At 35.0% G+C, this 25,146-nt stretch overlaps 2 protein-coding genes across 2 annotated transcripts in view; one reads left to right on the top strand and one right to left on the bottom strand.

Moving 5' to 3' along the window:
• LOC132556138 (SUN domain-containing protein 1-like) overlaps positions 1-15,112 on the top strand; it is a 33,241-nt gene extending 18,129 nt beyond the window's left edge. Inside the window, exons 6-21 of the mRNA XM_060220526.1 lie at positions 45-65; positions 470-496; positions 725-850; positions 1,870-2,101; positions 3,201-3,265; positions 3,554-3,633; positions 3,944-4,132; positions 4,422-4,490; positions 4,944-4,987; positions 5,646-5,841; positions 7,702-7,911; positions 8,301-8,385; positions 8,902-9,017; positions 9,860-10,027; positions 10,390-10,482; positions 10,919-15,112. Coding sequence (XP_060076509.1) covers positions 45-65; positions 470-496; positions 725-850; positions 1,870-2,101; positions 3,201-3,265; positions 3,554-3,633; positions 3,944-4,132; positions 4,422-4,490; positions 4,944-4,987; positions 5,646-5,841; positions 7,702-7,911; positions 8,301-8,385; positions 8,902-9,017; positions 9,860-10,027; positions 10,390-10,482; positions 10,919-11,035 — 1,838 coding nt within the window. The 3' untranslated portion in view covers positions 11,036-15,112. The remainder of the gene's footprint in view (positions 1-44; positions 66-469; positions 497-724; positions 851-1,869; positions 2,102-3,200; positions 3,266-3,553; positions 3,634-3,943; positions 4,133-4,421; positions 4,491-4,943; positions 4,988-5,645; positions 5,842-7,701; positions 7,912-8,300; positions 8,386-8,901; positions 9,018-9,859; positions 10,028-10,389; positions 10,483-10,918) is intronic.
• A 4,407-nt stretch (positions 15,113-19,519) lies between these two features.
• Positions 19,520-22,204, bottom strand: LOC132556144 (ependymin-like). The gene is made up of 6 exons (XM_060220533.1): positions 22,064-22,204; positions 21,624-21,734; positions 21,267-21,342; positions 20,832-20,990; positions 20,408-20,514; positions 19,520-19,546 (listed from the first exon to the last, which is right to left on the bottom strand). The coding sequence occupies exons 1-6, from the start codon at positions 22,202-22,204 to the stop codon at positions 19,520-19,522; spliced, it is 621 nt and encodes a 206-aa protein (XP_060076516.1).
• Positions 22,205-25,146: the final 2,942 nt, after the last annotated feature.

The following is a 25,146-nucleotide window of genomic DNA, read 5'->3' as shown; positions in this document are numbered from 1 at the left end:
TTAGACTTGCAGCATTCAATTATAACATGATTTTGTCTTTTCAGGCCTGGACTATGAAGTGTCAGGTAAGTAAACACTTGTCTTTACCTAAACTTAGTTACTATGATGGCGACACAAGTTCCTCTAACACTGCCTGTTATTTACCATTTGACCAGTTTACGTGCTAAGTTTCCATTTACTGGAGGGAAAGTCTTCTATTCACCATCCCCTCCCAACTTTTAAATTGACATTTTATAAGTGCTTTTTACTCAGTATTGGATAATCCAACGACATAATTTCTAAACGAGAAATTAATCATGACCTGGATTAGAGAAGATAAAACCCATGAAGTATATATTAATGGGATATAATTGTATATTTATAGGTGTTTTAAAACCATTCTGGATTTGATTTTGTTGATGTCATGTATTTGGCATCTGGAAAACCAGAGAGTTTGTTTATTTCATTCCACTTATAATCTTTGTTTAAGGTGTGGAATCAGAAGAGGAATATACTGGTAAGTAAATGGTACACTATTGTAGCCTCTGTACCTGATAAGTAGGTATAATTTGTAAATGGAGCTTGACATGATGACATTATAAATACTCTCTGCCATTAGTGTTGGATATGTATATACAGAGGGCATTCAAATTGTATTTACTAATTCATTATCCAGCTTGTTAGATAATTAAAATATTATACAATGTAAGAATTAATTCTACCTTGGTTTAATTCCATTTCACAGATTCATCTAAAAAAGACTACAGTTACAATGCATCCCGCCGACAGAAGATTCTGGAAACAGAAGAGAATCTTGAGGACATTGCTACATTAACCACAGTCACCACCACCGTGGTCACTACAATAATAGGTAAATAAATGACCAATAATTGTCACTATAATAATAGGTAGAATATTGACCACATGTGTCATTAAAATGATAGACTACTGACCACACAGGAGCTAATAGTAATAGGTACGTAAGTGACTGTTCATGGTCCCTACAGCAATAGAGAAAACGCTGTCATTTGCTTTGAAAAAAATAACCACTCCTGATCTTGTCTGTAACATTCAAAACACTGACCACTAATGGTCATGTCATTTACGTTCAGAACACTAACCTTGTCATTAACAAAACAATGAGACTGCTTATTATCACATCAGTAACAAAACACTGACCAGGAATGGTCACATCAGTAACAAAACACTGACCAGGAACGGTCACATCAGTAACATAACACTGACCAGGAATGGTCACATCAGTAACAAAACACTGACCAGGAACGGTCACATCAGTAACAAAACACTGACCAGTCACGGTCACATCAGTAACAAAACACTGACCAGGAACGGTCACATCAGTAACCACTCATGATCATGTCAGTAACATGTTCATCCAGCAGCAAGTTCATTACTGGTACCTTGTTAAATATATCCAAATCAACTAAATCATAAACCAGTGATATGTCCTATAAGCCTATCCTCTGACTATTAAGAAATGCTATGTTGGCACCCTGAGCTTATTGTAACACCATAAAAAAGCAAAACGGGAAAACATCTGATCATGATGGATATCCCAGGATATAAAACTTAATAGCTTTGAAGGATTTTTTGAAAATTTTGTATATTGGTATTCTGTAAAGAGGAAGAAAATAATCTTATAGACAGGTAGCTATAGGATAGACTAGGTTCTTGCTATAGGTATGAACAATCAACAGAGTAAAAGTAATGTGGTGAGACCATAGGTAAATGATTGCTTTCAGATCTGGAAAGGAACATATAACAATGTTTTCTAGATTATTTAGTTAAGCAATATTGTACTGGTTACATGACATAAATAAATCATGTGATAGCAGGATATTTTGTAAGTAATATAGCTATTTATTACAGAGCGGGTATCAGCAGTGGCAAGCCCAGTGGTCACACCTGTGTGGAACACTGTTGGAAGTCCTGTGTGGAATGCTGTGGGTCGACCAGTGTGGACATACATTTTCCAGCCAATATGGACATATGCAGTGCAACCAGCTTACTATAGTTTGTCTTCAATCATGATGACTACTGTCATGATTCTACAATACCTGGTGTCTCAGGCCGTACTCTGGGATACCTGGCTACTCTCTAGGTATGAAATGTGTCCATTTATGGTCCTATAATACTTGGTATCTCAGACTGTACACAGGGTGGTAACTTGTAGTGTGTCCTATCACAATCCTACAATACCTGGTATCTCAGACTGTACACAGGGTTATCTGTAAAGTGTCCTATCACAATCCTACAATACCTGGTGTCTCAAACTGTACACAGGGTTACCTGTAGTGTGTCCTATCACAATCTTACAGTACCTGGTGTCTCAGACTGTACACAGGGTTACCTGTAGTGTGTCTTATCACAATCTTACAATACCTGGTATCTTAGACTGTACACAGGGTTACCTGTAGTGTGTCCTATCACAATCTTACAGTACCTAGTATCTCAAACTATACACAGGGATATCTTTAGTGTGTCCTATCACAATCCTACAATACCTGGTGTCTCAAACTGTACACAGGGTTACCTGTAGTGTGTCCTATCACAATCTTACAGTACCTGGTGTCTCAGACTGTACACAGGGTTACCTGTAGTGTGTCTTATCACAATCTTACAATACCTGGTATCTTAGACTGTACACAGGGTTACCTGTAGTGTGTCCTATCACAATCTTACAGTACCTAGTATCTCAAACTATACACAGGGATATCTTTAGTGTGTCCTATCACAATCCTACAATACCTGGTATCTCAGACTGTACACAGGGATACCTGTAGTGTGTCCTATCACAATCCTACAATACCTGGTATCTCAGACTGTACACAGGGTTACCTGTAGTGTGTCTTATCACAATTCTACAATAGCTGGTATCTCAGACTATTCTCTGTGATGTTCTCTGATGTCGTTCAGTGGTCGTACAATTTGATTTATTCTGCTTATCTTGGAAGCTTTACTAGCTAGATCTTGATATGTAGATGACAAAGTTTACAGAATGAAGAGCTGGTAATATTTATATTATAAAAATGTGTATACTGCATTTGACTGGAAGATGAACGTGTTTATATTATAAATATGTGTTTACTGCATTTGACTGGAAGAAGAACGTGTTTATATTATAAATATGTGTTTACTGCATTTGACTGGAAGAAGAACAGGTGTTTATATTATAAATATGTGTATGCCGTATTTGACAGGAAGAAGAACAGATGTTGTTTATGTATCCCTCTACTGTTGTTGTTACCATTGTTGATGTTGTCAGGTAAGTGATTGGTGTGATAACTTAATTTTTCCTGTAAATAAGGGCTTTGACTTTAAACTCACTAATGGATGTTAATAACTGTGAACAAATAAATTTTGTAACTATTCCTCTACAAAAGCTATGTCTGAGTGTTATTATAATAAACCTCTATACACAAATTGTATGATTATTATTGTTGTTATGTATTTTCAATTTTTTCGAAAAACTGAATGTTAATGAAAAACTAATTAAGAAACAGAAAAAGAGAAAAAGTGTTTTGGAGCAACATGACTTTCTTTTTTTTCTCAGGTGTTGTACCACATGTGCAGAATCTCAGTTCAGTATTTAGTTCTCGTCAGCATTTAGGAGAAGGAATCTCAGTTTCAAATGTAAGCCAACAAAATATACGGAAAATCCCATCATAGTCAAATTAATAGAATAAAAACAAAACAGGCTAGATGGTCATGTCAAATTGATGGAACAAAAACCTAATGGTGCAGTATGCTTGTCTGTACCTTAGGCTAACAAAAGTGATACTTTAACAAAAAACTCACAATATTTAATCTGATAGATTTTCTGTATATCATGTAAAGGAGTTGTTTTTAACCATAATTAACTGTTTTTATTTGTTTTATTTAGAAACAGCTGATATAGACAATAAAAGGGAATACATTCACCTGTAATGCTTCTTTTGAACAGGAACATTTATTAAACACAATAAATCTAAAAGAGGAGGTGAAGAGGATTATTATACAGCTTCAAAGCAACTCGCAAAACCAACTCACAGAAGCAGATGTAGAACGTATTGTTGCTGGTAAAATTTCTACAGAGTTGTCTGCCCTTAAACTTGATCTTGAAGGGAAAGAAAACCAACAGATTGCAGCCGAGGTAATTATTGTTCATTGATACCATTGGCACAATGTCTCCAGCTAAAACTGTTAACATTTACATGGATGTAGTCATATAGTTTGATATATGTATAGTAAGTATATCTGTACATGTGTGGCTGAAGGCATTCATAAAGATCAGTGTCTTTTGTGTTGAATTATCAGCAGCAGCTTTAGCTAAAACATCCATCACATTCATTTGTCTGTTTGCTGATTTTTTCAATCTTTTTCCCATACCTTCTCTTTCAAAATGTAAAGTAAACTATTAATTTGTTTGGTTTTTTTTTCAGATCCATAAAAACAACGAGCAGGCAATCAAACTTCAGCAACTCCACACTAGTCTTCTAAGTAACATCACGGTTAGTTTTTGTACTATTAGATTGCTAAAACACAAATTTATGAAATAACTTTTATCACACTTAGCTCTGGCCACATCTCCAGCAAGTGCATGTAGAATTATGATAATACTTTATATCAAAGGAGTAGTAATTTCATGGAGTAATGAAAGGTTTTCTGTTTAGCTTGTCATTCAGACAATAAAATGCAGATACTGTAACACAGTACCAAGGAAGATAATTGATTTTATTCAGGGTGAGTTAAAAAAAATGATGTAGAATGACTTATAATTTCTACTTCTGAGATAATTTTGACCAATTTTGAAATAATCATAAATTGTTATTTTATATTGAATTTTAAATTTTTTGAATTTAATCAATTCAATAAAGCCAGACAAAATTCATTTTTAAATGATCGTTTTGATACTGCCTGTATTTTTAACTCAAGATAACATCATTATTTTTCACATGTTGCAGATGGTGGAGGAGAAAATTAAGATGGAAAATGAGAACCTAGGAATGTAAGTTATTAGTAGGAGGAACATTTAGGATATACAACTCTCCCTGTAGTCATTTTAAAAGAATACACGACTCTCTCTGTCGTCATTTCAAAAGAATACACAACTCTCTCTGTCATCATTTTAAATGGATACGCAACTCTCTCTGTCGTCATTTTAAAAGAATACACAACTCTCCCTGTTTTCATTTTAAAAGAATACACAACTCTCTCTGTCATCATTTCAAAAGAATACACAACTCTCTCTGTCGTCATTTCAAAAGAATACACAACTCTCTCTGTCATCATTTTAAATGGATACGCAACTCTCTCTGTCGTCATTTTAAAAGAATACACAACTCTCCCTGTTTTCATTTTAAAAGAATACACAACTCTCTCTGTCATCATTTCAAAAGAATACACAACTCTCTCTGTCATCATTTCAAAAGAATACACAACTCTCTCTGTCATCATTTCAAAAGAATACACAACTCTCTCTGTCATCATTTCAAAAGAATACACATCTCTCTTTGTTGTCATTGTTATTGCCCTTAAGCTATTATATTCAGGTTCTGTGATCTGTGAACCACGAAAACAAACATCGCAAATGATTCCTAACACTACATGATGTTTCTCTAAAAATATTACTGTAAAAATATTACAACTTTTACTATTTTTTCCAGTGTGGGGGCTGAATACCAGAGTCGGACAATTAATAACCTGAACCAACTCAGAGATGACCTTGTAGCACTCCAAGAGAAGTTGAAAGGAGTAGAAATCTCCCAACAAATGCTGGAGCTACAGATGAGGAACTGTTGTCGTAATGACACTGCCTTAGCAGCATATATTCATGATCATATCAGCACAATACTGGCTCAGGTAGGTGTATTGTAAGAAGATATCAAAGTCATGTGGGGGATCATTTACTATGTTGTTCTTAATTTTGAAAATCACTTTCACCTCATTGTGCGTAATTTTCTTTATATAACATATGCAATGCTAACAAGAATGATGTAACAAGAAGTGAAAGGGACACCTCAGATTCAGTCCAACTACAAAACTGTTGGTGTTTTCCTTTGATTTTTCTGGTAAAAATAATCCTGATGTGAAAAATTTACAATTTTTGCGGTAGACCATATAAAGAGATTTTCAATTCTCCTGTTGCATCAGATTTTGCTAAAACTTCCATATTTGGAAGTCATAAAAGTTTTCATTCCATTGTCTTAGACAATGATAGCAGCATAGTAAGGTTTTACTAGACAAATGGTGGCATTACTACCGATGAAGGGAAGGTGTGAACGTTTCAAGTACTGTAGTACTGAACAAAGTATTGATAGTATTGTACTGAAGTACTTCACCAATCGAATTTCTTAAATTTATGCAACAAGCTCTCTGATTGGCAGAGCCAAGTCTAGATCGATTGTGGGTGGATCCAGGTGAGAAAATACTGTGCAGACATCGGCATTTTACAAACACTCGACTGTCGCGAGAGGTTAATTGGAAGAGTCCAAGTCACAGGTGGCTTCAGATCAGACCTAATTGGGTTGTCCCATTTTTTTCGTTCTACACCCAATGCTACCTTGCTTTTCCATCGATGGTACAACGAGAAAACGAAAGTTACTCAGTACTAAACTAATTTACGTACAAAATATATATCAACAGGTTAGATCACTGGGACCGGAGAATTCATAACATCTTAACAGTGAATATAGTCATATAGTCATTCTGTACTAGTTTTATTCATATATTTATTTTTTTGAAAGGGGGGGGGGGGGGGGGGGGGGAGGAGGAGAGGTTGGCTCAAAATATTTCGGTTTAAGCCCAAGCTTATGTAACAAAGAATTACGAATTACCTGGGACCTCCTGATATATGCCGATAATTCATACTGCATTAAAAGATAAAGGAATTCTGTGGTCCCATATATTTTTTATTTTATTTTTTATCTTTCCATCGAAAATTATACATATCCGCAACATGTGAAAAAACTTTGAAGTTGGTTGGGCGGAATATCTAGAGCATTTACTACTGCAAGTTCCAGAAATTCTGACACAAGTCGGGTATTTGCCCGATGCCTCTGTCTCATGACATTGAATACATATTCAGTTACGTTGTATTCCGGGGAATAAGGCGGCTGAAAAACCAGGGACACGCCATATTCTTTCAGCATATTTCTTAAAATGCGCTCTCCCTGTCTATGGTGATGGAATCCACAATTATCCATCACAACCACATCGCCTTGTACAAAAACAGGATTCCCCATATCGTTCGTATCGGACATAATTTCGTCGAAGAAAATTTTGCGTACTGTTGCCGTCGTCGGACATGTTTCCAGCGATTACTTAGTAATTGTTATGTAACTGATAGTGTACAATAACTCCGCCTACCGGAACAAATTGGGTGTCAGATCAACTATTCAGGTTGTCTAAACTCCGCCCCCGACCAATCACAGAGGTCGTTGTATACTTGACTCGATTATTTGAATACTTCAATACAATAGTATCAACACTTTGTTCAATATTATAGTAAGTGTGTCGTTCACACCTTCCCTTCATCGGTAGTAAAAACCAGGTTGTATTGAACAAGTGATGGCATTAAAAAGTGTTCTTACTATAATTGACTGTTCACTTGAAGTCTACTTTTCTGCTTTGTTTTCCTTGTTCATGAATAGCCTCTTAATAGTTATAACTGAACTAAGAAAAGTGCTTATGTCTTCACATTGTTACTATTTGTGTTACAAGGTGATGGGAGGCCATGAGAGTGGAAATGGACCACAGGATACATTTACAGCTTGGTTACACAATAATTATGTCAGTCGCAAAGACTTGGAGGAGCGAATGTCACTCATGGCTGCTGATATCACCCGTAACATCCTAGCTGAGCAGAGGAAGGGAGTGGAACCTTCAATTACTATCTCAAACTCAGGGGGTGGAGCTGACATCTCAGAACAGGTGAGGTCAATTTCTAGGGATGGACATCTCAGAATTAGTAAGGTGGAATTATGGGGAAGGGCAGACATCTCAGAATAGGTGAGGTCATTATCTAGGGGTGGACATCAGAGAATAAGTAAGGTGAAATACCGGGAAGGGCAGACATCTCATAAAAAGTAGGATCAAACTCTAGGTTAAGGTAGGACTTCTATTTGAGAAATGTGAGCTCTAACATTGCTTAAACATTGTGGTTACAAACTAATTCTTTCAAACAAGCTTTTAACATTTATACAAGTGAAGTTTGTACAATTTCTTTAAATCAAAAGTGAAAATTTAAGAACTTAACTGTAGTTCTTTGACTTGAATGAAGTGATATTTTCTTGAAGTAACTTAAGTCTATGTTTACACAGCTCATAAAGAACATTGTGGATGAAGCTTTACTTAAGTACAGTGCAGACAAGATTGGCCTCCCAGACTTTGCTTTGGAATCCTCTGGTAAGTTAATACTATTCTAGACAACATTGGACTTTAAACATTACATTGTAATCCTGTAGTAAGATTTGTCTATAAACTCAAATGTGAAAAGAAGGAACTTGTAGCCATATCTTTGGTGTAAATGGATAAAAAAAATAGCTGTTGCAATTTCCTTATTTATATTGTACATAGTTAAAATGCAAAAATCAGTCGCCATAAAACAGCTCGGCTATAAAGTGGCTGTTGCAGTGACATTAATGGAAGTATGAAAAGTTCAAACATGAAAAAATCAGCCAGTTTGAAACAGATATTGTCGTGACATTATTGATAATATATAACACTTTAAGTGGTCAGACATTTATATACTTCAAAATGTCTTCATATTGAATAATTTGTATGTTTTAGAACTTATCTCAAGTTCAATTGATCACTTGTGTCTTAATTGTGGGACAATCTTTCAGTGTAATTAGGCAATGTATTTCAGAAGAAATGATAGAGTTTGTGTGCTAAAAGATGGATTGGATTCTTATGTTACAGGAGGAAGTGTGATAAGCACAAGATGTTCAGAGACTTACCATAAAAAGACAGCTCAGTACAGCATCATGGGTATACCTTTATGGTATGCATCAAACTCTCCTCGTACTGTCATACAGGTAAATCTATATATAAAATGACATATTTACAAGTTCTTGTGATATGCATTAAACTTTTGTACAGTAATATAAATATATCAGAATATACCTGCTACATAAACCAGCTGTACACTGTTACTTCTTGTGTAGGTAACTTTTAATTTTTACACCATTTACAAATGCTATATCATTAGTTCAGCTGGCTCAAATGCCTATGAAACTGCATAGCATCGGTCATAAGTCCATCAACTTTTTCTGTTTATTATCACCAGTCATAAAAAGCAGATTTTACCAAATTTCATTAGAAATATCCTTAGGTGAAGGGGATCCAATTTTATGGGCGAATTTTGTAAATTCTTTAAATTTCAACTCTTCTGTTAGAATGATAGGATTTTGTCAAAATTTGTTCTGAAGCATCCTGGGTTGAAGGGGCTCAGTTTGTTATAATAATTGATCTGTCCAAAAGGAAGAGGGATGGAGACTGACTAGCGACATAAACAGCAGATTGTGTAGGGAGTGACATAGTTTTTTGGTAACATCCTCTGGTAAAGTCAGTTTTGTATAAGCCTGGATGTGGCTTGTGAAAAAATCATGAGGCCCAATAAGGGATATAAAGCAAATCCTGCAGAAATGACAGTAATTTGTTCTAATTTGAATAAGCTTTGAATAAAAGTAATTGAAACCCTGGGGTAAAGGAACGGAATCTAAAAGGGAAGTTGGAGTAAACCTTTAATAATCTTCATTATGAATAAAGCAATTATGACCAGACCAAATCTGGTGAGTGACACAGGCCCAATGGGCCATTGGTATGGTAATACATCTCTACTACTTGTAATGGAAGTTTGTTTTTTTTTTTGTCATAGCCGGAGGTTCATCCAGGTTCATGCTGGGCATTCCAGGGAAGTCGGGGCCAACTAGTGGTGGAACTCTCAACCATTATAACACCAACAGGATTCTCACTTGAACACATCCCTAAATCTCTAGCACCTAATGGTAAAATTGACAGTGCCCCCAAGGATTTTCTTGTACAGGTAGATACTATTTGATTTGATGTACATGGAAATCTATTAATTCCTATTGCAATTAATGTAAAACAACAATGGTAAAACAAAAGTTGTGAGACAAAGAGGAAAAAAGTATCTTAATTACATCATGTCTGTGAAAGTAGAATAAACCTTGCTTAGACTTTGCTTTGGAGCAGCAGTGGTTCTTTACCTCACTGGAAAAGCTCTTCAGGAGACAAAGGCTACAGGCAACAGTACTCTTGAAAAATAATTGAGCTGATCTTATCTTATGATTGGTCAGAAAATAAAGTTTACCAGTGATGACAGATAAATTTCATGTATCATAGACACTGACTTAACATTGCATATGATTGTTATTATTTTTACAGGGATTAACGGGCGAGAAAGATGTGTCTGGCAAAGTACTGGGTAACTACACTTACAATGATGATGGCAGACCTCTTCAGTTTTTCCCTATACAGGTAACGAGTTTCATCATGTTGCTAGCCCACCATCATCAGATGAGTGGCTATTCAAATCTCCCATCCATCTGTAAACAATTCTTGTTATCACTATTTTTGATTGGATCATTCTGATTTGGTCCCTAGTTATGCTCTTCTGTTTTGGAACAGATAAGAAAAGCAAAAAACTGATAGGCGACATCTTGGATTTCAGAATCAAAGACTTTTATCAGAAATTTTTGTCAGCATTCAAGCAGCATCAATCCTTGGCAGAGTTTGATCAAACATTAAATACTGGACCATTTTAGGCTATTCTCATTCACATCACTCACTGGTGAATTATGAGGGAATATGTATAGCTTGTGTTGATAAAAATGAGACTTTGCTGTCAGAGTAGATGTTTGATACTTGAACATTGTGAAGATTGTGGTCAAGATGTGAATGTTTTATCTTACAGGTTTCTGATCCAGGACTGTTCAAGTTTGTGGAACTCAAGATTCTAAGTAACCATGGTAATCCAGTATTCACATGTCTATACAGATTCCGTGTCCATGGCTCACCATATACAGGATGAAGAGTTTGTCCAGGAATATATGTCTACAGGGTCTAAACAATAATGGAGTTAGATGTGTTCATTAAAAAAGTTTATTCCTCACCATTGTGTATGATATATGAAATGATTTGAGCACTGTTCATGGCTTATACTTCATACCTCAAAGAACATTGTACTCTTTATGTTGAGAAGTGATGCTGTGAAAAAGTGCATTATGACTTACATCTTCAATTGTAGCAGCTTGGCTATACGTCAGTGTTACAAGGAAATATCCTGATGGATTACTACAAGCTTTCACCGGCTAGTGAAGTTAAACCATGTGATATGTTCAGACTATGGAACTGTGGTATACAGAAACAACACTATCTATGGACCCTGAATAGTACTCATTCCAAATGATAAGATGGCAGAAAACTTGAGATCACTTGTCATGTATAGAGAACTTATAAGGATTGGTAAATGTTGTTCTGACCATGCTTGAACAGATGGTTTTTGCCGCCAAAATACTTGCTCAGTGAAATATTTGGACACCAACTTAGATCTACAGCAATAGGTCAGATGACACATAATATGATTAACCATTGAGGAAAAAAACCAAATGTGAAAGGCTTTGATGCCGTTTCCTGTATGATTAACCTGATATGATTTTTTTTTCTAGGATATTAATTTTAAGGTGAAATTGTAATAAGGGGATTTGTGTGGTATTTATATTTAGCCAAGTTTATAGGAATTGATGAGAGAAAGTGTAAACATGAGTAAAATTATGTAAGCTGGTGCTGTGAATGGGAGAGTATTGGATGTGGAGACACAAAATTAATTCACATTTTGCTACACATGTAAAGATGGCTCTTAATATATATATTTATATATTACACATAGTTGTAAAGTTATCTTTGTTTAATATATCTGTGTATGTACATGCCTTTGTGATATTTATATGTGACTTTGGCTACTGTTATGTCTTTAAAGCATATATTTAGTGAATGGGACACATCCTGGCTAATATAGTATGGTGTTTGCCTCCGGCTGTCATAATCTGGTTTCTGCATGTTCATTTACTCTTTAGCAGATGCTAATATTTGATTTGGTTTGTAGCTGTATAATGAGAAGATGTAGCTGGTCACAATCAATTTATCTTTAGATTTTAGGCCCTCATAAGCACAAGTTTTATTTGTTGAATACGGCATTAGTAAGATGCTGAAACGTCTACATAAAGTTACTTGAGGGGGGAAATGTTAAAAAACGTAACTGGCTATAGTTCTTTATGTGTTCATTGCATAATACACAAAAATTCATTTCATGAAATTGAATCAATGGATATGTCAATACTTTATCTAATTTGGGATAGGTCAATACTTTATCTAATTTGGGATAGGTCAATACTTTATCTAATTTGGGATAGGTCAATACTTTATCTAATTTGGGATAGGTCAATACTTTATCTAATTTGGGAAAGGTCAATACTTTATCTAATTTGGGATAGGTCAATACTTTATCTAATTTTTGATAGGTCAATATTTTATCTAATTTGGGATAGGTCAATGCTTTATCTAATTTGAGATAGGTCAATACTTTATGTAATTTTGGATAGGTCAATACTTTATCTAATTTGGGATAGGTCAATACTTTATCTAATTTGGGATAGGTCAATGCTTTATCTAATGTGGGATAGGTCATTACTTTATCTATTTGCTTCCTTTTGCCTTTTTGGACAGTCTTCTGAATATTTAGTGTTATTTACTTATTGGTGAAATTTGCATAATTCAATGACCTTGCTTGAACTCTACATAAATGAAATTAGTAGCCAAGTTGCACCATTATTTTGTAATATTGGACATGAAATTAATGACACGTTTAGTTTTTTTCACCCATTATCAGTTCTCTTTAGATTGAAATTTGAGGTATTAACCATTAATTGGTTATCACATTGTTGATATGACTGAGATGCTGTCAAACCTTGCCTATTGGAGTGATATAGAAACACCTTGGCAATTATCAAGATTTCATTCCTGTATTGTTTTACGCTGCTGCCTTATATATAGGAGCTTGACTTTGTCATAAATGTACCAAATAAAAATATCATATCAAGTGGTAATAATGTGGGTCCTCAGAAATCTTTCCATTTAATTATACATTGTGCAATGTTGGTGACATGACTTTTTTTTCATTTTTTTTCTTTAATATAAATTTTATATATGACTGGATTTCTGATGTCAAATAGTTGTAGCATTTTTATGCCTGTTTTTACTACCTGATTGTTTTATTTGTAGTTATAGCAACTAGATGAATTCTTCTTTACATTTTGTTTCCATTCCAAGCAGTTAGAGAGCGATTCCTTTTGAAGTTTTTGTTTGGGCTTTGTAGATTTATGTTAAGTCAGTGATGAAGGTGTCAATGTTTACCCATATTTTGTTGAAGTGTTGTGTTTGTAACTTAGTGCATGGATCTGCATAATATAGCCATTTCTCATATGTGTACAAGGCTTACTGTTCAATGCCATTCATGTAGTTTTGTTTAATCTTAGATAAAGCAAGAAAAAATGGAAGTCATTACTTTTAGCTGATAACAGAACAAAGCAACACTAGTACTAAGGTTTCCATAGGTGCAGGTGTGAGAACTTAACCAATGTAATGATGTAAGATTTTATCTCCTTAGGAGTAAGAGGATTTATCTTAAAAATGTTTTAGTGATTCTTATTCATTCAGGGAAATTATTCTAATCATGAAGTTAATAGTTAACCTAGATGTTTATCAGAAGACAAAGGAAACAACACTAGGAGAGGTATCACATTGTACACAGAATTATTACCAAGTTAAATGCAGCTTTTTCTTTTTGTGTGGTATGTTAACACTAGATTTTGACAGTTTTGTCATTTTACCAGGTATTGCATCACCTTATTTTATCGCTTGAATCATTTCAGCTTTTTATACAGCATTGGCTTCTAAAACAGTAGTTCATTCTTCATTTTTATAACAGTAGAACCATTGGGTAACTCGGGAGGTTGCTAGAGCCCCGATAATCATCACACTGATAGTCCTTATTACTAATGTAATGATGGTTAAGACAAAATATTAAAGACCTTATTTGGTCAGCAGAAAATTCTATCAAATTTTAGATGGAACAGCTTTCATGACAGCTGATTGATGAATTGGCTGGAGATGTACAATATTTGCCTTGTTCTTCAGTTCACCTGTCTCTCAGATTTATGTTGATGTTGATTTCATTGCATGGAAACTTTTTCTGGGTTTTACATTAATCACAAATATTCAAGGGATTTTTTTTTTCTGCAGGTTTTTAACTGTGAAATGACAGTGTGCAAGTGAGAAACAGTTATTTCACAAATATTCTCATGTTTAAAAGATTTTTTTTATTTCTATCTTCTTTTTTTTAAGAATATTATTCATCAATGATCTGTTGATTTCACCTGTTTTTGTTTGTATTTCAGGTTGTTAAATGTAGTTTTACCTGTGGTAGAAGTCTCTTTGTGAATTATGTGAATGTCCTCATGTGTTTATTTGTACCATCATTAGTCTGTTTTTTATACGTAATGTGTTCATTTTTAGAATCAAATAAATTTTACAGACAGTGTTAAAGCCTCAAAATTCCTAACTGGTATAAGTGTATACCACTATCTATTATTGTGAAAGCAGCTAATTATGTAATAACGTCTTCTTGATGAATAATTAGTTGATGATATAAATAGAATTGAATATTAGATTGTAACTTTATATTGTTGATAACAATAATCTGTATCAATACAAATTTGATAGTAACGATATTTGGTGAATCGGAATTTATTGTCTCTCATATTAATAATGCAGTTTAAAAAATATCTTAATTGTGATTAATCCTCCCTGGAGATTTTATTTGGTTTGGTTGTCTTTTGAAGCCCCTACACAAGACAGACCAGTTAAGGTCAACACCACCTAAGCTGTCCAAGGTAGTTTGTTTAAATGTTATTATTGTTAACTTATATATGCTAGGCAGAAGGTCTGTTGACGTTGTGTATTTGTTGTGCGTTAAAGATATACGTGTATTGTTTCATTTTTACTATGACGTGTTAGGCAGCATCCTAAAATAAATCACTTACAGTCGTAACATCACATGTTGGTTATTTATCATAGAGTTTATGACAAAAGGTATCGGGATAATTCAATATGAACACTACATGGAATCTCCTATTGATAGTGTGGAGGGAAACAAGGAATAACATTGTAAAGAACCATGTGCAAAGATGTTTACGACTGCACCGTTCATCAATGAATTGTACAAAAGTAAAACATGAAGAATACCTTTTTATGACAATTATTTACAGCACGTTTACCAAATGATGAATTGAAATGCATCATACAGCTATTATTTCATCTTCTTTAGGACTCGTGATGATATTTGAAACTTTGAGGAAATTTAGGTATACTTAAATTTTACCTAGATCCCACTGTGTGACTTTTTTTTATGCTTTCCTACTTGTACTTGAGATAGGCTTTATAAGGGATAGAATTTCAAACCCTGCTTCTTACCAGATATAGCAAGTTATGGAAATATAGGACAGTACACCTCCCCATCTAGATTTTGACATTTCTTTTGATGACATTGGATTTTCTGCAGTCACTTTCATCATGGACACATCCTTGAAGGACCAACAGCAGTATGATGCAGATAATTTCATAAAGGGTCTTTTTCAAGAACAAGAAAAATTTTCCCATGAACCAATTTAAACTTGACTGTGTTTTAGTAGCACCTTGAGGACAACCAATGAATTAGGTTTGAAAAATTCAAAAGGTTTCAAGGACATGTGATATGACATTTAGTGCCGCGATTTATGGATGAACTTTCACCCGAAAAGCTATCAAGACAAATGATACCATTTTTTTCATAAACAGAAGTCTCTGCAAATGATTATCTCAAACATGCATCACAATATTGCAAAATGAAAAAAAGTGAAGTAATTTTAAACATGAAAAATGTTGAAATCTTAACACACATCTTTAGATAAGACCACATGGAAGGTTGCACCAATTTCTGGTTTTCGTACACCAAATTGTTATCTATCATTTGATGTATTGTATTAGAGCCAAGTGTGAAAATTTCAGAAAAATTGAGAACCAGAACAGAGCCAAATGGTCATCCAAGTTTCAGAAAGGGTTATGGTAGCGGCTGTATATTATCTTCCTGCTTATAAAGCATCAGTGAAGTCTTCAGTGAATGTTGAGCTTGACCAAGGACTTGAAATATGTCTATATGGTAAGATAATGGAAAACAAGTCCTTTATGAATTAGTCCATAATTTTGTATTGTAAGTTGTTTTTCACTTCAGTTTCTTTTGTGCAATCTTTCTTGCCTATAAATTCAGTATTAGGTCTACTTGTTCAGAGGGCCAGGTATCAGCTATATGTTTATTCCTTTTCTCTGTTTTAAGAATTGTCGTGTGTTCAGTGGTTCTGGATTTGACAGTGTTTTTGAGGAAAGGACAGCATTCTCATCAGATATTGTTTTAAGTTTGTCTATCATCTTCATCCTCTGCGATAAAATGTTCTTATTCTGAAACAAACAAATTGAGAGGAGTGCATGGGATGTAATGTGTTCCATGTCCATCTATCTTGTTGCGTCCCATTTAGAATCAATTTTATATCATCTGAACCTCTGGACAGATTTGGTTCATATATATTTATATAATCATAAGTTCTACACATTATCTTCTGAAAGTGGCTAACGTTTAGTAGAAATATTATACGAAGTTTTCAAAATTTCTTGGGTCACCTATGTCTTAGACATTTTTATCCAGAATTGTTAAATGTGTCTTTGGTAAATAACATGCATTTTTTTACAGACTCCTGTAAGTGCTAATATTGTACATTCAACAGATGGAAGTTGTTGAAGTCTACTGTTTAACGATCACCGTCGTGATCTCACTGGAACGTATTTTTCCATATACGGTCTGAAGTTTTAGATATGTTGGATGATCGTTAGTATACTTGGCAGTTTAATTGCTTTGATTATGTTGGTTTTGTTGATGGAATGTTCTTCTACTTTACTTATCAGTGAAACTCTCCTTTCTGGAATACCTGGTCCGTTAATTTCTATGTGCTTTTTCATATGTAAATATTTTGCTCATATTTTTTTTTTCAAATTTGAGCTTGACTTATGACTTATGTTGACTGTTTATTTCTGTAATGACGTGATTTATGTAAAAGTCTGTTGACATTATATAGGTAGATATAGGTATGTCATCAAATGTACGACCTGACTGTCGAGGTATGTCATTTGACCATCTGGACTGTCGGTGATAACAGCCTTGTTTGAGTTCCCGTAGTAAATGTGAGGGAAGAAAACCAGGTGGAACAATGGGCTTACATTGCTGTGGAAAGAGATATGTACAGTAGAACACAGCAGTACACAGATGACTGGAGAATTATGTGTCGTGGAAGAAATTATTTGACCATGCCATGCTGTAAACAAACTTATTGGACTCAAATACAAAATGATATAATGATGAATTGTGACAAGAATAACAGTAACTTGTATGTATGGAAGTAGTAGCATTTAATGGTGAAATCTCTCCTGATATTGGCACGGTGTTGAATACATTGAAAACTTGAATCTCTGCGTTGTTATATCCAAATGAGATAGCTGAATAGACAGGATAAATAACCAGTCTCCTTGGATACATCTATTGTTGAGGATGTTGATGTCTTGGATAACACCATTACAGCTTTGAGGCATAACGTGGTAAAACTTGTGCTTTCGATGAAATAACTACTGATGTTTTACACAACGAGGCGTGCATGCACTGTTCACTTTTTTAATGTTTGTCCTAATACCGTTCTGGACTCGCTAATTAAGAAGTTTGTGGCCTTCCAGAACATGTGCATATGACCATAGAGATTGGCCGTTATTATGGTGGGTGTAGCTTTCCAACCTAGGTATCAGGGGCCAGGGCGATGAGTGTGGCAATAAGCTTTGAACTAAATATAAGCACGTTTAGTCCTATGAGTCCCATGTACAGATGTCTCTCGCGAGGTCACAGAGTAGTCAGGCGCGGATCCAGGATTTCGGGTGAGCGAGTGTGCACATTTTTGAAACGAAAAATCTTCCCTGTCCGTAGCTGTGCAAACTCAATAATAGGGGACTGCGATACCGTGAAGACAAGAACCGCTTCTTGGATTTTGTCAGAAAAGGCTATTTGCGACTGTTTCTTTGATGAAATTGAGGAATCCTTTTCACAAATTTTGTACATGTATGTGTCGGTCTTCCTTGGTTACTAGTGTTTGATGTTCTGTTCTGGGTACAATCGAGGAACTGGTCTACAAAAGAATATACATGTCGCTTGGATTTCGACAAACCATCTAACTGAATTTCATCGGTTAGGGTTCTGTTGATGCTTTCTTATCTATGTCTAGTTTTTAGACTGATTGGAAAGTTACTTGCGGTCGCTGTTTCATAAAAGTGAACGTGCTGCACGTGAATAACACGATACCCTTCCTTCAGGTGGGTTCTACGTTCTTACAGAGCGAGAACTAAAGAGTAAAGAAACTTGTCGATGAACTTACAAAGTAATAACTTGTCAGAGTCCAATTGTTATATAAATACGTGTCCAAAGTTCGTATGTGATTGAAGGATTGACGTGTCATAGACATATAAACATGTGTGATGATGAAATTTCGTTTTATTATTCTCGCAAAAAATGGTCACTTTTCACTTGGCCAATTTTAGGCGCTGAACCACCAGTTGAAGCACACTTGCCACGGTCATGTGTGGAGTGGCACCACCACGTCTTGAGACGTTATGATAACCTACCTATGATAGATGCGGCCAGCCGTTTTTGCGGAGACCATGTGGAGGATGACACAATACTGGTTAATATGTTGTTATCTAGTGCATTGTCTATGACGATAACGTGACAATGCCTTTCACAGTGCTTCACATATTGATGTCAGTTTTAACAATTATAGCAAAGGTGAAAACATTGTGTTAAAACGTAGTAAGAAAGCTGGATAATATTAGGCGGCGAAAGTCTTTTATTATGAAATGTGATCATTAAAAATGATAGCAGGTTTTTAACGTTATGTTTTATAAATTAATATTGTCTTGTAAGATTAACTTAATTCTTTCATAACTCTAAAGGTGGCTTTCTTTGTCTGTTTTATGACATCTTTTTATCTCGATTGTAATATGTGTATCTAAAAGGTGAGAGTTAAATACTTGTATCTTTGTATGACCTGTATGTAATAACTTTGTCTCACTTACATATATGACGACAATTTAGACTGATTTGTTTCGAGATGCATCTGTACGGCAATAACTGTGATACGCTTTATATGTATAATACGTACTGCTGTACAATGAAATGTACACATTTAATGTTTTCTACCATCAGATACTGTTCATATATATTACTACGCCACACAAAACACATGAAAAATGATGTTTATTCACCATGAAGAGAAAACAATGAACACAGTATGCGCAAGGTGAATTAAATGGGGTTGTCGTAAGAACGTACTGTTCAAAACAATGGCATAGTAGGCAAATTCTGAAAATAAAATATAAACAATTAGGTTTGTGTATATACACAAAGAAAAATGGCCTCAATGGCATCGAAACTAGGTTATGTAATTAGGAAAATTTGGTGTATATAGGACAAAAAACATGATCAGGTTATGGTTTTGTTGGTCTGTAATTAGATAACCTAACACTCTCGGTCTCTAAAGTATTAGTGTTATTAGAAGTTATTTTTCACTCGTTATATTCTATATATATTCTATAATACATATAGAAACAAATTTATTACCATTAATTGTTATTACAATTCATTAATATATATTAGATAAAATTACTAAGTAACAACCCTGCCCCCTGATCTAATGGTACTATAAATAGATTACTTAGTTACAAGCCTGTCCCCTGACCTAGTGGTACTATAAATAGATTACTTTGTTTCAAGCATGCTCCTTGACCTAGTGGTACTATAATTAGGTTGCTTAGTTACAAGCCTGCCCCCTGATCTAGCGGTACTATAATTAGATTACTTAGTTACAAGTCTGCCCCCTGACCTAGTGGTACTATAAATAGATTACTTAGTTACAAGTCTGCCCCCTGACTTAGTGGTACTATAAATAGATTACTTAGTTACAAGCCTGCCCCCTGACCTAGTGGTACTATAGATATATTACTTTACTTAGTTACAAGCCTGCCCCCTGACTTAGTGGTACTATAAATAGATTACTTTACTTAGTTACAAGTCTGCCCCCTGACTTAGTGGTACTATAAATAGATTACTTTGTTACAAGCATGCCCCTTGACCTAGTAGTACTATAAATAGATTATTTAGTTACAAGTCTGCCCCCTGACCTAGTGGTACTATAACGGGTTTAATAGCATTAAATGTACTTACTGTTTTGATTACTGGGACATTATCACAGAAATCTGGGGGCATGAATACCATTGGGTCCTTGATACCGGGAGTGATATTACTGTAACCGAGGGACTGCATGTACCGACCTGCAAGAAATTAAGTCAAAATTAAACACATGTACCGAATGAAAGATGCCATTTAACTTTCAAACCCTGTACAACGCTGTCAGAAATTATGTCACAACTAACAAATATGTCGAACAAAAAGCGTCCTGCACATCCTGGTCACAGCACCATTTTAAGGTGAAGCTAGAAACAAACAAGTTATCGCCGACGATCAACAGTAGGTAAAGTTTGCAAGCTCCGGAAAATTTTCATGAGTTATTTCAAATGTATATAAACGTTCATTGTACTGGAAGCTGTTTCATTATATCAAAGAGAAGAATATGAAAAAAGCAACTTACTGCCTTCAAACTCCCCATAAACAACTTCTTGTACTGGTGCGCATGTGTCGGTTGTCATAGTTGAATACACTTGGAAACCGTTTTTAACGTAAGAGTATGCGGTTACGTTGATTGGTGTAAAAGCGCCGTAGTATGTGTCTCCGTCTTTATGGGCATCAGCTGTTGATGATAAGAATGATCTCATTGAGTATGTTCAACAAAACGTTCATAATATGGTTTAAACTATACATTGTCAATATCAACAATAAAAAAATCGAAAGTCATTGCGATGGAAAACAAAATAACACAAGACTTGCCGCAATACCATTAATACTGTCTTAGACTTCTGTAGAAAGGCGTTACGGTAATAGTCTTGTGTTATTTTATTCAATATGAATTACTGTATGTATATTGCTTTGTAATTCAATGTTTGTTATATCCTATGTATTTACTTACAGGGAATACAGCTTTCCACGAAAACTCCTAGAGTGGTCTTTGTACACTTGGGTCCCTGGACGGTGTACTGAATGCCCTGTTTGAGAATACGTTTATGATATTTACTAAATGATGTCCAATTTTAACGAGAATTCCTGATTTCTTTAATCATCGAGCTTTCACCTTAACCCCAATTGTTTCTTCTCAGCAATTACACGCTGATGATTTAGAATGTGTGGTCAAATATTATCTAAATGCCGAGGTTAATCATCTGAATTTTCAGATATTCGATCATCACAATAATTCGGATTAAATTTTATCAACCATGGCATGTAAAAAGCGATTGCTTATTTTTGCACGCATGAAGTATTTCCTTACCGCGGCATAGTCAAGAATGACTCCAGCAGAGTTGGTGTAGTTGCCGCTGCTGACAGATTGAATGGTAGCAACACGTTTGTTTGTGGCATCGTACGAAATCAGATAGGATGACTGTACAAAGAAAAAACAACCAGGATTTGTTATTTCATGAACCCAGGCAACATGTCCAAAATATGGTAATGGATTATATCATAATTTGCAGATTATTACAATAGAAAGCAGACCAAGATAAAGGGTCAAACGGACTTTAATAGAAATTATATTAAGAAAAAAAATTCTACAATATCTGAGAAAGAGAATACTTACATTCGTTTTATAAACAGCATATGAACTGGAAAACTATGGACACAGGTCACCCTGGTAGTTTTAAAACGTTATTTGGAATGTCAGTTCTTGTCAAATGAATCTATGTCAGAAACAGTTAAATGGTGTAAACTTACCGACACAATAGTTGGTTGCGCGGCATTATCTGTTGTCATGGCTAAAAGGTTTCCTTGGACACCCTCCCATTGTTTCGGCACACAGCAGATTTGGGCACTGGCCACCACGGCGACGGACAATGTGACTAGGACTTGGAACATGGCTTCTGTTGGTGTGCTGCTTACTCGACGTCCTCTCAGGTTGTGACTCCTGAAACACAACTGGCCGGTCTACTTAGACCAATGTACGTGACCTATCGCTCTTGTCCATCTGTCTTATCAACCCTTATCATACAGACCTCTGCTACACAGTGACATTGTCTTACTCAATACCATCATTGTTATCTTTGACAAGTACCTACATACTATCACCTGTGCAGTGGGGTATCTCGCAACCCCAAAGTATTGACAATGTTTCACGTAACACTGGAATCGTGTTACATTACTGTATAGTAACTGTTAGTTTTAGGTTTCGAAGTGTATAACGTAACCATGTAAATTTTGAAGACCTTAACAAAACACTAACACAACATTTTAAAAGAAGGGGTACTTGACTATAGAGGAATGGTACATTGGATATGTTTCAGATAAACTGAAAACAGTTAATGTGTTTACACTCAATGGAGACCAACTTTTCTCTGTTGTATTAAATGCCTGGAAAAGCAAACTTACATATAAACCTGAGTTTGGTACATAAAGAGCAACTGAAGAAAAAATGTTCCTCGTTTTCAATAATATTTTATAAATAGAAGAGCCTAAAGCTTCTTGAGTTATTTTTCATGTGACCATTCGCTATTTCCAAATCATAATCACATGGATCGCAAAGAAGATGAAACTCCCCACCTGTTAGGTAAGATTCCAGACGAAAACCTCATACAGTTGTACAAGAATTTATCTTGTCATAATAGACTGTCGATGTTAAGATTACCAGTTTTTCTACTTAAGTTTAATGTTTATGTTAACTAGGTCACTTTCTTCCTAATCAGGACTGTTGTAACAATGCTAATACTCTACTAATACATACCTGTCAATGTATCGTTGGTGTGTAAGATTTTGTTTAGTTGAATCATTTTTTGATAAATGGGTCGATTGAAATGTTATATTCTAGAGAGACCGTCACAAACTTGGATTATAATGTGGAAATAAATAAAAAAAAAATCCTCGTGTCTTGGGTCATCGTTATCTGATCTACTGATGCCCAAGATATGATTGCAAACTTTTAAATGATCATCTTTTAAAGGGAGAGAACTATCACATTGCCAGATCTATTTTTGCATTCAGAAACTTTTGAATATATGCAACATATTTCTAATTTATAAGTTCAACATATACACTAACAACAGATCCCAGTATAGACATTGGATCTTAGCAGGAAACGTCAATTTTGTGTAAAAAGACTCTCGGGCGACAAATCTTAAACAGAGGTTAGGAACTAAGTTCATGTTTACATTCGTTAGTCGGAAGAATGTCGATATTTCATAAGTTCAATTTGAACACTAATACATTTTAGTTTTATTATTTTAATATTTGCCCTTAGGAACCAAAGCAGATCATCATACACAATGATATACGAGCGCAGGACCATTAATCTGGGAAACGGTCTTTGATGTGGAACCTTTTTAAAATAAAACATTACAGCTATACAACAAACTCTGAAACAGACAAATTATGTTAAAAAAATATCCCCCCTCCAAAATAAATAAATAAATGAATAAAATAAATAAAAGCCGTTTCGTTGTACATGTATGTATATTCAGGGATAACAAGTAGCAACATGCACATTTAAGGTTCAAACAAATTTGGTCTGTGCTTCCTAATAACACCAGAAGGTGTGAATTATCCGAAAAATGAAATGGTTTCAGTGATTTGTATGTTTTAGTTTTGTCTAAGAACAATAACTATTTAAACACGGGGTTTCAGAAATTTAATATCCTTTTCAACTGGCGCCAAAAATGTGATGGCAGTATATGGTGAGAGCTCTATCATTATTTATATAAGATAAATGACGAGGACTGCTGGTCAGGACCATACCTTACATGTTACGCTGTAATCTAATCTTAGATTAAACGTTCGTTTTTGCTTACCGTCGACAACATGAATACTACATCCGTGACTACACCTAATGTACCCGTAAACAGTTTATTATATAAATATATACACGTACTTTGTATATTTTCACTTGTACTATTTCAGAATAATTTCTGTAAATTTAATATGTTATCAAGTTACAACGAAATTATAAGAATAATGCTGATAGAACAAACGGAAATATAGCTCAAGGGAATCAACTCCTCTGTGGTATGCGTTCAAGGGAGGCAACTACGTTATTTCCAATATGGCGAGCTCCAAGGTAAACAACCGGGTTGCGATGCTCGAACGAACATGAAGTAGCAAAATATGGAGGGTAAATTGAAAGCGAGAATGACTGGAAATGTCCCCACAACTCTTGGGAGACCTGTTGGTGTAATGGCATTAGAAGAACCGGCCTCAAGAATGCGAAGGACAATCGCAAGGTTAGTTTAAGTTTGGACACAGATTGACTTTCAACAGCAATGTTAGTCACGACTTCTAGTCAGATGGTTTGACCACCTGCAGTGTAAGCCTATAGTTCACATCGTCATACAAACGAGAATAAATAACCCAATTTAATTATTTGTAGCATGTGCTGATGCGTGTTTACCAGTACACAGGCCTGCTTTCAGTTACCCAGAAAAACGTTACTCTGTACAAAGAAATGTCAAATGGTCTCGGCTGGTAGCTTGTGCTTTTAAGTCAGTTGTTGGAAATGCTCTTTGCCTATACCTACTACAACCATTGCAATGACACATGAATATATAATTATATAAATACCCCCCCCCTCCCCCAGAATATCAATTTCGTATCATGCACTACAACAACGACATTTGAGGGATTAAAGACACAGATCCATTACAAGGTACATATACATATATATGTATCCTTTAACCCCTTAGCGGAACATTCATCTTTTATTTCTACCTTATACTCCACAAAAATTAACAGAAGAAAATAGAACACATAGAAATAAAACATGAATGCACTTTTTTTATTCCCTTGTATGCCACTACACACATGTATTTGTCAAT

Source organism: Ylistrum balloti, unplaced genomic scaffold, assembly GCF_031769215.1.
Source record: "Ylistrum balloti isolate Yb309-2 unplaced genomic scaffold, AGI_CSIRO_Ybal_v1 Utg370552, whole genome shotgun sequence".
Lineage (NCBI taxonomy): Eukaryota > Metazoa > Mollusca > Bivalvia > Pectinida > Pectinidae > Ylistrum > Ylistrum balloti.
This window is presented reverse-complemented; position numbering and strand designations above follow the sequence as displayed.